The 15,656-nt window shown below is 50.9% G+C and overlaps 1 protein-coding gene across 1 annotated transcript; it reads right to left on the bottom strand.

Annotated features, from left to right (window-relative positions):
• Positions 1-5,393: 5,393 nt before the first annotated feature.
• g3bp1 (GTPase activating protein (SH3 domain) binding protein 1) lies at positions 5,394-13,988 on the bottom strand. The gene is made up of 12 exons (XM_070836697.1): positions 13,861-13,988; positions 11,862-11,978; positions 11,669-11,750; positions 10,228-10,401; positions 10,049-10,139; positions 9,655-9,748; positions 8,199-8,439; positions 8,000-8,104; positions 6,993-7,110; positions 6,746-6,871; positions 6,526-6,635; positions 5,394-6,437 (listed from the first exon to the last, which is right to left on the bottom strand). Exons 2-12 carry the CDS (start codon positions 11,954-11,956, stop codon positions 6,189-6,191), a joined length of 1,485 nt encoding a protein of 494 aa, XP_070692798.1. The 5' UTR covers positions 11,957-11,978; positions 13,861-13,988; the 3' UTR covers positions 5,394-6,188.
• Between the last annotated feature and the right edge of the window lie 1,668 nt (positions 13,989-15,656).

Genomic DNA, 15,656 nt, shown 5'->3' with positions numbered 1-15,656 from the left:
CAGACAGTGGCCGAGGAGACCAGACGTCTCCGCGTTCCTCCGCCGTCCTCCACCCTTTCATATCGCGTTGGTTGTTTTCTTCATTTATGTGCCAAGTGAACACGTGGCTTGTTGCTGTGCAGCTCCGACCTTTCTGTCCACAGGAAGCCGGCCGCTTCGATGTCGCTCTCTTCTTCTTCCTCTGGGTTTTTAATCCCGTCGTCTTTGCTTGTTTTCACGGACTGAAGAGGAGCGAATCGATCCCGGATCCTGGAGTCAGACCCTCGTTTGCTCCCCTCGTAGTGCTCATCGGGACTGAACCGCAGATATGTTTACATCTTACTAGTGCTTCCTTGCTTTGACCCCGCCTTAATGTGGACTCCCCCCTCCCCCAGCTGAGAGGACACATGTAGTAAATAATACAGATTATAGCACCTGTTATACCTTAATTAACTGTGTGTCCATCTCATTGACATGCACCAGGTGTAGCTGCGTCATCACACTCGGGCCGTGACACCACGGTTCATGCTGCCGTCGCCATGTTGGATGCGGTCATTCGGTCGGTTTGACCGATGATTCATCAGATGACGTTTGTCTCTTCGCTTCGCGCCAGGCTTCTCTATGCAACGATCACTATATGCAACTGTGGTTTCTGCCTCCGTTCGGTCCCACCGCTGACTGCTCCGCAGGCTCTCAGCTTCCGGGGGAACATGGAAGACGATGAAAGCGGCGAGCAGGTGCAGTCGGTCCAGGTTACTGTGAAACGGTAGAAACGAGAACCTGGACGGGAGGCGGAAACAGGTCCTTCTCTTGTTTTTCTGCACAGCTGCTTGTTTGGTAGTTCTCCTCTTTCAGCTCGTCACGTCTGCATCGTTTACTCCAAAAATCCCAAAGTGCTTCTGCATTCCACAAACGGCATAAACTCACAGAGAAGTTTCAGTGGTGAAGAGGTGAAAACGAACAGGTCACACGTGGAGTTTAAGATGTTTTTGTCTTCTGAAGTTCCACCTTTGTTTTGTTCTCTTAAAAAGTTTGTTCAGTATTTTCACACAAGACTCTTAAAGGACCAGTTCAACACTTTGAGTTCGAAGAGAAGATTGATATTGTGAAGCCGGGGGTGGTTAGCCTAGCTTAGCATGACTGGTTCTACGTCTGCTTTGTATACCGACTGAACAGTGGAGACATGAGGTGGGATTAATCAGTGGGCTCAGGGATTGGTGGGTTTATTAGTGAAAGGTGAGGAGATCCCGGCCGGCTGTTTCAACTCTTAATGCTAAGCTAGGCTAATAGCCAATATACATGAGAGCGGTGAATAATCCTTCATCCTTTCCTTCACTGTACAGTATCTAAAGTCTGAACCACTTCATCTCACACAGTTTAAGCTGCTGCTTCTTCTTCCTCTGAGCTCCACACGAAGAGAAAACGAGCTTCACGACCATCAGCGAACTTCCTCCGGTCCAACTTGGTTTTGAGGCAAAACCAAAGACGTGTTCCAGTGTCTCGTGTGTGACGTTGTTGTCGTTGTGTTCAGGTGTTCGGCATTTGTTGCACGATGTGACTTCATATTCACTTTGTTTTTTAACATCAGATGTCCAGATGCAGTAGAGTTTGAAACATGAAGGTCAGATATTTAAGAAGATAATATATATGAGCATATTTTGATATGAAGTATTCTGCATTTCCCTCGACATACTTGTGTTGCTTCACTTTTAAAGAGAGCAGGTTGTTTTTATTTGATAAGTCCCCCCCCCCATATATATACCTCCAGTTTTTACCTGTGAAATGTGTTTTACAGGTAAAAATGACACATTTTTGAACTTATTTAAATGAACAAAGTGTGTGAACATGTGCATGTAGAGGATATTCTCCATTTGTTTCCTTCCTTCTCTGATTTCATCCAATGAGTTCAGTTCTGTGAAAATGTGTGTACGACTGATCCGAAGGGCTATGCCACGCCATCCATCCTTCTGTTCACACGTTTTAACTTTACTGTAGAAGTGCCATAGAACACACATCACCCCACAAACTATGCAGTGAACTCAGTCGATCCTTCCCAGATCACCTGGTGACAGCAGGTGTGTGTGTGTGTGTGTGTGTGTGTGACAGAGGAGGACGTAGCAGGAGACTGGGCGAACAGTACATCTGTCTGCTGCCTGAAAAGCATCTCTAGGGGGTGTTGTTTCCGATGTAGCTTCACAGAGTCCAAACAGCCCCCCCGCTACTAAGAATGAAAGGAGTAACACCTTTCTTTGTGGTCAGGTGGAGCTCAGCCTTCAAACAGCTGCCAGCTAAAGTTACCTCGTTAGCAACGTCCACTCTTTCTGTTACATACGTAGAAACACAGTGAAAGTGAAACCTGCAGTTCATCACCACAGCTCAAGCTCCAACACAAAGCCCCCCCCCCCCTTCCAAAACACTCTGAAATGATCCCACAGGTAAAATGGACTCGTGTGAGCGTAGAACAGCGATCAGTCGGTCCATTTATTCATTCTGTTACCGTCATTACACCCCCCCATTAGGACCAGGGCGACTGGGTTACCTGCTTCCTACATGAAGTCAGAGGTGGAGGCATCACTGCAGTACAGGAATGACACAGGAGTACGTCCCAGAGGTCCGTCAGCCTCACCTCATCACTAGCTCACCTTCTGGAAAGGTTCACAATACAGGAGATTTACAGGAAGATGCTCCAAAGAGCAGGACGGGACAGACCGAGGAGGAGCCGGACAGACCGAGGAGGAGCCGGACAGACCGAGGAGAGGCCGGACAGACCGAGGAGGAGCCGGACAGACCGAGGAGGAGCCGGACAGACAGAGGAGGAGCCGGACAGACCGAGGAGGAGCCGGACAGACCGAGGAGGAGCCGGACAGACCGAGGAGGAGCCGGACAGACCGAGGAGGAGCCGGACAGACCGAGGAGGAGCCGGACAGACAGCTGCTGAACGAGGAGTCAGTCGGGGGGGTAAAGCAGCTCTGATCACAGCCCTCAGCATCACCACCAGAGTCACAAGCTCTGGTGTCCGTCAGCCTCTTTGCCAACAGTGAACCGGCTTATCTCGTGGTGGGGGGGGTGTGGAGCTGCTGTGGACGTGACTCCGACCCTCCCCAGGCGCGGCTGTTTGTGTATCATAGTCATTCTGTCACAGCCTCACTTCATTGTATTAATCATTGTTATACTGTGTGGGGGGGGCGGGGTGGGGGGGTCCTGGGTTTCTATTGCATCATGGAGTCATGCGATGGATACAGACTGAACACTGGAGGACGTGTTTCTAAACGCTCGGGCTCTGAGGTGGATTTTAACGTAGCATGGTTTGATTAGTGATCGATGATTAACGGCTCTATTTTGGGGATTTCTTTGATTCTCTTGTATTTTCTTGTATGTATTGTACAATCTGTGGGGAGAAGGAAAAATACAGTGATTATTGAACTGCTGTGAACTAAAGGAAACGTTATTCTGATTATCTATTTCTTTCTTTCTTTTCTTTGCACAAGCTGGAATGGCCTTACGTTTGCTTTACTTGCTTCTATTGTGTATTGGCACAAAGTGCACCGTTTGATTTGCAACTATTACGACGCTTCTAATCTGAGAGTGCACATCAAAGAGGATGAAAAAAGAAAAGTTCAGCAAATCCTTTTTATTTTTCATTAATCTGAGAAACAATATTTTGCATGAATATAAATACAATGGCAGATATTTTGGCTTGTACAAAAAATGTGAAGCAATTTGAAGAGAAAAAAAGAATGTACCGTTTCTGCTGTATCTGTATATATCTAAATATTTATTGAAATATGTCATACTACTAATTCTATTAACGATTAAAGGTTTTCTGAACAAAAATCTCTACCTGTTTTTGAACATTGTCACGGTTGTTGGAGTTGGATCTTCTGCTTTCTGTTACTGGACTCTGGAAGGATCTGTGTAACCATTAAAGAAAAGCTATTAAAAAGTGCAAAGAAATCCTCGCTGTAGCTCAGTTTGTTGTCTGGCTCACACGTCATCACGTCTCCATCCTGAGACTGAGCAAATGAATGTGAAGAACATTAAACCAGTTCAGTTCTGCTTTCTTGTGGCAGGTAAACAGCGACCACTGAATCGGGGGGGTTTTACTGTCGGACGCATTTCTACTCTGGTTCATATTTCTCTCTGTGTGTACAGACGGAGGAGACGTTCTGTCTCACTTCTGTTGTTTGATCTTCATTAATCCACTGAAATAAAAGTGTGTGAACATTTTCAGCACTAACTTTTCCTTCCAGTCAGTTTTTGGAGTGTGACAGTGTCTCCTGGTCTTCTGCCCGACGTCACATCTCAAATATAGTTTCACTTCTTACGGCACATGAACTTTTAGTGATGAACTTCATCATGAGACGTACTCTGTATGTAGCACATTAAAGAGGCTAATGTGCTTCACCTGTGTCTGCAGTGACTAACTACTGCAGCACAGTGTGAACATTACCACACGCCTACAGGTCAAATCCATCTCGACTGAAAACTCTTGGATTGGCATGAATGACTGAGGTCACACTGCTGTCGGACACGTCAGAGCTCCTCACCGAGCTCAGCTGCACCTTTAAAGGTACTGAAGACACATGAGAAGTGTGTAGCTACGTTCTGCAGCTTCATATCAAACAGTTTGATCATCTACTGTTAAACACACATTTAGGTACTTAGGTTAGATTTTCAGGTTCTCTTCAGGGAAGCTGTGTATTGATTAGCATTAGCACGGTTAGCACTGGCCACCGAGGGAGCAGCAGTAGACAGGAGCTGGAGCAGCTAAATGGAACCCAGCCATCACTCACCGGTGGGTAGCTGATTTATTTAGTGGGATGAGGCCTCCGTCACCATGAGCCCACCTGTGATGTCCCTCAGGTTAATGCTGCGTTCACATGGACTCAGACGATGCCTTCAGGATGACTCGGCCAAACGAAACACGCATGACGTACCGTTTACTGAGTAGAACAGAACGGCTGAACGTATCAGTGTATTAAAGGGGGTCCACATGTAGACCGTCGGGGCTGAAACAGGCAATATTTGACCTTAAATGTCGTCCATGGTTCCCACGGCGATATTCTCCATAGTCCTGATCTTGTCCACTAAAATGAATTGATTTGCCGTCTGAGTCGGCCTGCAGGAGGTCACATGATCAACAGATCCCCTTATGACATCACAGAGGGAGCCAAATCTAAACGGAGTGTTTGCACACGGTCTGGACTCAGTCTGGGGGGGGCACGTTTATGATGGACAGACATTAAGAAGTGCTTTTTGCAGAATCCGGGACCTTTAAGCCGGTCATTTCTACTCCCCATCCTGCGACGTCCGACTAGATCCGAAGCCCCCCCCCCACCAATAATCTGATTTACTAGAGTAGCCATAGTATGATCCTGGTCCCAGAGAGTAAAGGAGCTCAGACACAGCAGAGGTTAAAACAGTAAATCACTTTTAATTTAGTTCTCTCATCGGCAGGTGAGTCGTTTAACATGATGACGATGAAGTGCATCGGTGGAAGAAGCCTGACAGGTTTGACTGATGACTGATACATGCTCCGTTCATTACAAGCCAACATTACTCAAATAAAACCACGACAGCTCGGCTCCTGACCTGATAGAATAAAAAGATAAGACAGATCCATCGCTAGGTACAACGGTGGCAGCAATACACAGGATTGCCCAAGCAGTAAAGTACACGTTCCTTTAAGAAACAGGGAGAGAGAACGCGAACAAAAACCTAAACTCTGGGTTTTAATCCCCAATTCAAGTAGTATTTACCCTTTTTCATGTGTCTGCGTGTTTCGGTTTGTATCAATAAATTCAAGTTCAGCATGAAAAACAAAAAAAAAGTCCAGATAACACACATGTTGGTGGAGGAGACAGGAGGAGGACCGACCGACCGTCTGGAGTCCTCAGAAACAAAAAGCAGCAGGAGGAGAAGGAGGAGGAGGAGGAGGAGGAGGAGGAAGAGGAGGAGGAAGAGGAGGAGGAAGAGGCCGTCTTCAGAGAGACCGGGGTCCAGACGGCAGCTGAATGCTCTCCAAACCTGGGTCAGATCGTCCAGAGCCCCCCTGTGAGGAGGAGGCCTGAGGAGGAGGAGCAGAGACCAGACCCCTTCCTTCCTCCCGCTCCCATCTAAAGGAGCATTCTGCTAAATCTGGCCTTCGTCCCACAGTGAAGGACTACCGGCTGGGGGTCTGACTCAGGTTTGGAGCCCCACCCAGCACCTCACTGGCGCTGGGCAGAGTAGCGGCCCTCGCTGGGCCCGGCCCCCCGCCCGGAGCCGAAGCTGGGTTTCTGTGTCACGCCTCCGCGAGTGGGGGGCCCTCGTGGTCCTCCGCCGCCGCCGATCCGCTCTCTGAGACCGCCGGGACCTCCTGGACCTCGAGGCCTGACGTCCCTCCTGTCGCCCTCCCGCGCCGACCGAGTCTTCTTCTCCTCCACGTTCAGTCGGACATCCCCCCTGAACTTGATGGGCTGAGGACGGCAGAGACCAGGAGTGAGCCTCGTTAATAGCCCCCCCACCAGAGGACGGGTCCCACAGAGACAGACAGAGGACACTTACCCTGTTACTGAGGATCTTCTGAACGGGCTCAGAGTCATCAAACACCACAAATCCAAAGTTTGGGAGCTTCCCTCCACTGTTGATCCTCAGCTCCAGGACCGTACCGTACTCTGGGGGGGGGGCAGACATGTTTTATTTACTACACAAAGACCAGGTGGAATAAATCTGAGGACGGTTGCCAGGACAACCTCCACCGCAGTGGGAGGGGCGACTGACTTACGTTCAAAGAACTCCTTGAGTTCGGTCTTGTCCACGTCGTGGGGGACGTTTCCCACAAACAGCTGGTGGGCGTCTGGGTACCTGACCACCCTGCGGCCCTCAGACTCCCCCTGCTCGCCCTCCCGGACTGGAAAAGGTGGACACAGAGACACAAGCTGTGAGCACGACGTTCTGACACACACGGCTGCAGGTCATGGTACCTGGGGGGCGTGTTGGGGGACATTTACACTGCTGCTGTGTGTGTGTACCTGGTCTGGGTCCTCTGTGTGCCGGGGGGGGGCCTCCAGGCCTCTGTTCCCTCGGCCTCTGATCTCTCTGTGGTCTCTGTGTTGCTGTCTGGGCCTCTGGCTTCACGTCCGCTCTGGGCTGAAACACACACACAGACAGACGCACACGCACACACACACACACACACAGACAGACACACACACACACACACACACACACACACACACACACACACACAGACACACACACACAGACACACACACACACACAGTGTGTAAGCTTCATGATTTCTCCTCCTCAGCAGCAGCTTTGATTCTCATTGTAAAAGAGCGGCCAGAGGGACGCTTGTGTCCTTCAGCCTCAGCTCGTCCTCCTGCTCTCATCTCTACTTTAGAAAGAACAGCAGAGATGAAAGCAGACGCACCACAGAGTCAGAGCAGCTTCTCTTCTTTAGAAAACAGAACACAGGAGTTCCTGGTCCACCGCCTTCAGCACTTTAAAGCACCAAAGTCACACAATAACAGTCACACTGACTGATGGAGGCAGCAGCTCTAAAATCCCTGTTTTAGTGAATGTAGTCTGGTGTGTGTGCTGTTTGTGGTTAAACCAAAAGGATCTTCCAGGTCTCTCTCTGTAGGGATCCTTTCCATGATGCTGTCACACACTTAGAATAACACTCTGAGCCTGTCAGTGGATCAAACAAGCTCTTCTAGTGGACCTACTGTGATCAGGTGCAGTTGTCCCAAAGGATCACGTTGCAGCCATTGCAGCCCGTTTGGTGGCTGCTGGCTGAGGTGATCTACTGGACCAGTTCCAACACTTTTACTACCTACCAGTCACTCAGACACCAGGATGTGGATACAGAGGACCCAGGGGGAGAAACAGGAGTGTGAAGCCTGTTCTTGCTTTGAGCCGTGTGTCAGTGGAGCTTATTACAGCTCATTAAATCAATCTGGTGTCTCCTCTGTCTGTGTGAAGGATGCTGTTATAAGAGGGTTTCCTGCCCTCCGGCTGTAAGTGAACCTACCGGTGCTGTGGGGGTGACTTTGACGACATGGGGGGGGATTCCTGAGACTGGGACGGCCCCGCTGGGAGGGAGGTTTTTACTAGTGACCAAGGCCCAGGAGAACGGCTGTGGAGACAACAGGACACGGTTACACTCACACCGGACACCTCCACCATGGCAGACGTGACAGCTGGAGGGTGCTGGGGGCATTCACACTCACCCTGTTTTCTTCTGGAGCAGCGGGGGCAGGTTCGGTGGGCACGGCGGCGGGTTCTGTGGTGGGGGGGGTGGCGGCCGGGCTCTTCTCTGTCTGGTCGTCGGCCGCGTCAGTTTGCGTCTCCAGCGCCGTCTCCGGCTTCAGCTCCACCACGGGGGCCTCGGCCTCCTTCTCCACCTCCACCTCTGGTTCTGGACTGGCCGTCACCTCCTCCTCGTCGTCCCCGGGGACCGCCGGCTCTGAACTACAGGGGAGGACAGTCAGTCACACACCTGCTACACAAGAGTGTGGGGGGAGTACGTGGTCATGTGTGCAAACATGAGCAGGGACGTGCTTTTACACCGGATTAAAGCTGAACTTGTGCCGTGTGCTGGAATCTTCCCTCCAGGAGCTCTCAGCCTCCTCAATCACATGGAATCATGTGTCACAGCCTTTTAGCCCATGTTCCCACGGTACTGGATCACCAGGAGACATCGTGTGATTTAGAGGGTACCATAACACCTGACCAGTTAATAAAGACAGACGCCAGCGTCACCGGAGGACTGAGTGTTGAGAGATGGAGGGTGAACTGTGTTCCAACCAACGACCCCCCAGCACAGTCACATATTCACTGTTTAGACCTGCAGGAGTGTGTGTGTGTGTGTGTGTGTGGAGGACTACTGTGACCATGACTATACCTCTGATTTACGGAGCTTAAAGACTTCACACCCATCAGAGTACAGCTTTAAAGGAGCAGTCTGTAGGATTGAGTGCCATCTAGTGGTCGGGCTGCATATTACAACAGGCTGACAAACACCTGTCTCAGGTGACCTGAGCTCCCTCTGAGTTTGAGCCAGTGGGTCGTCTAAATCCTACGGACTGCTCCATTAACCCTTCACAGTCTGGGGTAAAACGGCATTTTTTACTACTTTTCATTTTACCTTTGTGTTTCCCATTAAAACTGCTTAGCTTGTCTTTCTTTGTGTCTTTCTTTCCAGCACAACCTCACCTATGTGATTCTACAAGTATTTATTTATTTTGACATAATATATGGACACACTGTATGTAAAAGTGCAAAAGAAACACAAAATCCGAGCAGGAACTAGTTGGATCTTTGGAGGAGCGGGGGTCTGCGCGGACACCTCCTCTCCTTCGTCTTCACGTGCAGCATCCTCTTCATCCTCTGAAAGGAGTCTTCCTCAGAATCAGAACGTTCTTCCCCAGATTCAGCATCTTCTAACTCGTAGAAGAGCTGTAGTGCCACTTCGGCTCTTCATAACTTTAGTCTTAATAGGCCGATCGACAAAATTCAAACACTTGTAAAAAGTTTGAAGTGTCCGCTTTCCAACAGTCTTTGAACTGAGCACCTGCATGTTTGTGTCACAGCTTTACGTTTTCAAACGCGCGACATGTGACTTTGACGACGTGTGGCGGCCCTAGACTAGAAGGGTTAAAGCTGACACAGTAAACGTGAGCATACCAGACTGCCGGGTCGTAGAAGGCAGCAGACTCCTCCGTGGCCACGTCAGGGGAGGGGACCCTCTCCTCGATCTCCTCGACCTCATCATCTGACTCTGCACACACACACACACACACACACACTCTTAATGGGAGGAAGACTAACAGAGTAACAGCAGAGGAGCTTCTCAAAGAGCCACCAGCCCTCCACTCTGTAACGTCTCAGTGTTTGATGTTACAGCAACGTTTAGTTTAATCGAAGGGATTGAAACGGTTAACTGGTCAGAGACCGGAGGGCAGATCACAGACAGAACCCTGATGCCTCAGTGGATCCAGTCTTTAACCTGACGACAGCCGATCAGACGGATCAATAGAAGCAGCAGAGGCAGAGCAGCATCTCAGACAGACCGTCTCACCTTCTGGAGGCTCAGAGTCAGAGTCCCCGAACACCTCGTCCTGGTAGCGAAACACATCGTTGTGGACGTAGAATTTGTTTGCAACTGTTCCCTGAAAGAAAAAACAGCCAGTCAGTCACTGATCAGTAATCAATTAGCCCTCACTCATGCTGCTGACGGAAACGTGGTGAAGCACCAACCTCCGGCGCCAGCACGAACGTCTGCATGAACTTCCTCATGGGCTGCATGTTGTTGGACAGCTCGCCCATCACCTGCACCACCACGCCCTCGTTCAGGGTGGCGTGGGCGTCCACGTGCCTGATCTTGGTGTGACAGTCGCGGAAACTCAGAGCCATCACCCTCTTATGGATCTCCTGCAGGAAGACGGGGGGGGCACGGTGAGCCGAGCGTCTACACATCTGAGCACGTCAGAGGGAACCAGCCCTTCTGTGTCTCAGAGTCCAAACCCACGGCTGTCATTGGACAGTTAGTGAAAAACACCCTGCTGACCTGGTCCAGCTGTTCAGTCCCCTGATGGGACATTAGCACTTTACCATTAGCATGGTCTCTTCCTGTGTGCAGCTGGTTCTGCAGCTCAGGATGGACACACGTCTGCTTTTACAGAAATCTTAACATATGGCTTTAAACAGGGAATTATCTGTAGCCAATCAGAGGGCTCCTTCTGCTTCAGCCAATCACAGCAGAGTAATTTGAGGGTATATAGAAGTGAGTCCGTCTGTGAGCATCATTAATAGACTGACGTGACTGTGGAGAAGCATCTGTGTGACAGTGTAGCTGCAGTGCGACAGTGTAGCTGCCGCTGCAGCGTGACAGTGTAGCTGTAGCTGCAGTGTGACAGTGTAGCTGTAGCTGCAGTGTGACAGTGTAGCTGTAGCTGCCATGCCACAGTGTAGGTGCCGTGTGACATTGTAGCTGTAGTGCGACATTGTAGCGGCTGTAGCTGCAGTGCGACAGTGTAGCTGCAGTGTGACAGTGTAGCGGCTGTAGCTGCAGTGTGACAGTGTAGCGGCTGTAGCTGCAGTGTGACAGTGTAGCTGCAGTGTGACAGTGTAGCTGCAGTGTGACAGTGTAGCGGCTGTAGCTGCCGTGTAGCTGCAGTGTGACAGTGTAGCGGCTGTAGCTGCCATGTGACAGTGTAGCTGCAGTGTGACAGTGTAGCGGCTGTAGCTGCAGTGTGACAGTGTAGCTGCAGTGTGACAGTGTAGCGGCTGTAGCTGCAGTGTGACAGTGTAGCTGCAGTGTGACAGTGTAGCGGCTGTAGCTGCAGTGTGACAGTGTAGCTGCAGTGTGACAGTGTAGCTGCAGTGTGACAGTGTAGCGGCTGTAGCTGCAGTGTGACAGTGTAGCTGCAGTGTGACAGTGTAGCTGCAGTGTGACAGTGTAGCGGCTGTAGCTGCAGTGTGGCAGTGTAGCGGCTGTAGCTGCCGTGTAGCTGCAGTGTGACAGTGTAGCGGCTGTAGCTGCCTTGTAGCTGCAGTGTGACAGTGTAGCGGCTGTAGCTGCAGTGTGACAGTGTAGCGGCTGTAGCTGCCTTGTAGCTGCAGTGTGACAGTGTAGCGGCTGTAGCTGCCGTGTAGCTGCAGTGTGACAGTGTAGCGGCTGTAGCTGCCGTGTACTCACAGACTGGCCATAAACAGCCTCCACTGGTTTGCCGTTGTTGTCCAGGCCGCCGTGCACATAGGATGAATTCTTCCCATAAAACCTGAGTGTGAACACAAAACGGTCACTGGACCCACAGGAGACACATTCATAAACCCAAACCCTGAGCACCCCAAAGTGCACCTGGGACGAGATCTGAGGGGCCGGGTCATACCTGTGCAGATAGTCGGGGGCCTGGTTCAGGAGTGTGTAATACTGTCGGACAAACTCTCGCCCGACCAGCTGGGCACTTGGCTTCTCCATCACCATTTCTTTGGTCAACTGGAAATCTCTGGGGGGGCAAACACAACGTTTTCATTCAGGTGATCAAGTTAATTCATCAATCAAAGCCGTCAGAAACCACAAATATCTGTGTGGACGGCCGTAAAACGTTTGGCTACTGGACGCTCAGACACGTTGTCATGGCGTGTTCATACGGCGGGTTCAGTGCGGTTTAATGTGTAGATATGGACCACCAACCACCCTGTCAGGGACTGCAGAGGAAAACCAGCCTGGGGGGCCAAACTGACTCATCTACATGATGCCAATCAGTGTCGACACACATGAGCAGGTTTGAAGTATTTAATAGCACAGTAATTAAATGTGAGGCTGATGAAATACATCACACGCAGCCCTACAAACACAGTGTGTCGGCTCACAGGCAGAAGGAGCGTCTGTCACAGTAACTTCATTAACGTAGAGAAAATCAGTTTGTCCTCAGTGATATCAATCAATATTGATCGACAAATCTCAGCCGTCTCAGACAAACGAGACTCTGAACTGATTCAACTTTAAAGGTTACAGCATCCATGGATGGATATCTAAGACTTCCCCAAACACAAGGGAGACCATTTTAAACTTCTGAAGGCCTTTTATCACCCAGTGTGACTTCAAGACTTAAAGCCTGTGAACACCCTCCACGAGAAAAATACATTCAATACATGTTATTGATCAGTTAAAACGCTGTGATAGCCCCAGACGTGCGCTCTGTGTGTGTGGACAGTTTTCAGATCAGCCTCCGACTCAAATTAAATGATGCCTCCGCAGACCCACAATCCTCTCTGTCTGCTGGTCGTCACAATTAAAGGTGAACATTTCCACACCTCACCTGTCTGTGATGGATGAATGAATGAATGAGTCACTGCAGCTGAAGTCTCTCTGCTCACTCCTGTTTGTGCAGCACGAGCTGCCTGAGAGCTAAACTACCACTCAGCCTGCCGGTCCGGGGGGGGGGGGCAAAACCAGCACAGCAGCCACCACACACACACACACATACACACACACACACACACACACACACACACACACACACACACACACACACGGTCCACGGGACTGGTCAGGTCTCCTGCTCTCTGCTAACTCCAGGAGCTTCGGCCTGATCGGATGATTTGAGGAATGGGTCCATATAAGGTCGTGCCGGGCCGTGCCGGGCCGCAGCAGCTGGTGTGGAGGCGGACGCATGGCACGCAGACAAAGGCCACGCCGTGCCCGCACCGACCGGCCTACAGGCTCCCAGCAGCCGTCATGGCGGCCCCGACAGGCGGGGGGGCCCCAACCGGCGGGCTGAAGGTATAACCCGGGTCAAAAAGGCAAGCCGGCAAATCTCTACGGAACTAAACCGGGACAGCTGGACGAGAACACGGCCCCTGACCCGGGCAGACCCGAACTACAGGTCGGCGGGGAGCAGCCCGACACGTGCCCCGGCCGGTGCCCGCCACACTTCACCCTCCTGCCCCGCTGGATTAGCCGACCAGCCACCTCAGACTAGGGGGACCCGGGGAGCAGCGTGGGGGGACCACGGCGATCAAAAAGGACCGGAAGGGAGGGAGTCACGACCGACGGAGGGCTGGAGGTGGGCTCCACATGGGCGCAGGGTATCTCTTGGAAACCTGGGAGTGAACCCAGCGGGCGGCGGAGATATTTCCCGACATTTTAACGGAATAACAACGAGCACGTCCCCGGTGCCCGTTTTAAACTCCTTAAACACCGGAAAGGCCGGTAAACCCCATGCTATGAGACATTAGCGACATGCTAATGCTAACAGCCACCATCTCCGCTCCAGGATGTAGACGGAGCCCAGAAGACTGGCCCCGTTAATCTACCAGACACAGAACAAACACCGACCTTTACTGACGGTTACCGGAATTTTAGGAGAGAGAAGAACGACTTACCAGTGGGTCAGTTACCGAAAAGGCGCTGGTTTACTAACGAGTGATTTCTTTGAACCACCGGCGGCTTCACAACGTGCTGCAGTGCTCGGTTACCGGTTTCAGCTCCGCAACCGAACTTGACGTCCCGCCCCCACCACGTGACCGACCAATCACAGCGAAGCCTGATGACTCATCCACCAATCGTGTGGCGGCTCTTCCCGGGCCCTAGATGACAGCCAATCCCGGAGGAGGTGTCTCTACCTGGACCTCCCATTTGGGCCAATCACGTTACAGTCATGGCGGAAGGTGCGGTGGTTTTACAGACTGGAGTCTACCGGTTTGATTTCAGCCCCAGCGATCGGTGCACCGGAGCCACTTCTCCGCCTGGGGGAGACAAAACTGATTTTATGATTGGTTGATTTAACCTGATTGTTCATAATTACACCCACCTGTCAGCGCGTGCTCCACTTACATGCTTTTTTCAGAGCTTTTAACTCCACCTCATGGTCTTCATCAGCTGATGAGTTAGTTTTAACCTTGTGACCTATCTTTGGCCACATGATCGACTGAAAGCTCCAGAAGAAGTTTGTGAATTATTCAAACAGGGGATGGGGGGGGGGGGGGGGGGCTGGTCTGTGTTGTCTGATGTTGAGTTGTGGAGTCTGGATGAGTGGGTGGAGATGGTAACAGGGTGCTCATGTCTCCCTGAGGACCAGGACCAGGACCAGGACTGTGCTGATCCTCAGAGCTCTGAGTCACTGAGCTCCTCCTCCTCAGTGCTGACCAATAACAGCCTGACCTGACGTCACGTGATCTGTGTGACTTAAAGTGTTTCTGTTGTGACTGCAGATCCTGAGAAATCAAGAATAAATAACAGAGCTCATGCAGGTCAGCAGGATTGTGGACTACAGCAGAGGAGCTACCAGCCCCTCTGGATCACAGAGAGTGGACGGCTGTCAGTCCCTGGGTGTCAACATCACGCAGGACCTGACGTGGTCCTGTCACATCCACACCCCGGTGCAGAAGGCTGGACAGCGCCTCTCCCACCTCTGAGGGACTTTCAGCTCCCTCTCATTAGCCCCTTTTCCACCAACATTTCCAGGAACTTTTATTTACCTGGTAAAATAATTCCTGGTAATGTGTGTGGTTTGTGTTTCCACCGCACCTCGAAGTTCAGGAACATTTATTCAGATCAGGCTGATGACGTGTGGGGGAGCGACTGTTGTGGCCCTTCAGCTTCTTATACTCTTGCATAACTTTTCCCAAATCTGTGTCGGCGTGTCTGTCAGCTGTTCTTCCACAGACTCATCGTCCCGCTGAATTTCTTCCTCTGCAAACATGCTGAAAAGAGCTTGGACCTCGTTTTCCATCCACTTCAAATGATCAAAACACAAACGAAGTGAAGCTTGTAGAAATGAATGTGTTAAATTGAAATGAATTGTGTTCCACCAATCAGCGTTCTTCAGCACAGAGCCCCGCCCCTCAAGAGTTCCAGGTCATCTGAAAAGTTCCTCCTGCTAGATACTTTTTCGGGGGAAGGTTTGGGGTTGAGGGGAAGTTTTTTTCTCCAGGTCATTTTGGTGGAAACGCACTGAGGTTTTTCAAAATCCCAGGTAAATGAGAAAAGTTCCTGCGGTGGAAAAGGGGCTCGGCTGAGCCCACCACCGGAACCACCCTCCCCAACCTGCAGGATATTTACCACCGGTTTCAGTCTGGAACAGGCACTCTGCACATTATACTGTGTATAACTGTGCATGTGACAAATAAAGGTCTTACCTCGTGTTGAGTCTGTCTCTCTCGTGTGTCTCAGCACCTTT

This window comes from Pempheris klunzingeri, chromosome 9 (genome assembly GCF_042242105.1).
Source record: "Pempheris klunzingeri isolate RE-2024b chromosome 9, fPemKlu1.hap1, whole genome shotgun sequence".
NCBI lineage: Eukaryota > Metazoa > Chordata > Actinopteri > Acropomatiformes > Pempheridae > Pempheris > Pempheris klunzingeri.
Note: the sequence above shows the minus strand (reverse complement) of the source record. Positions and strands in the feature narration are given on the sequence as shown.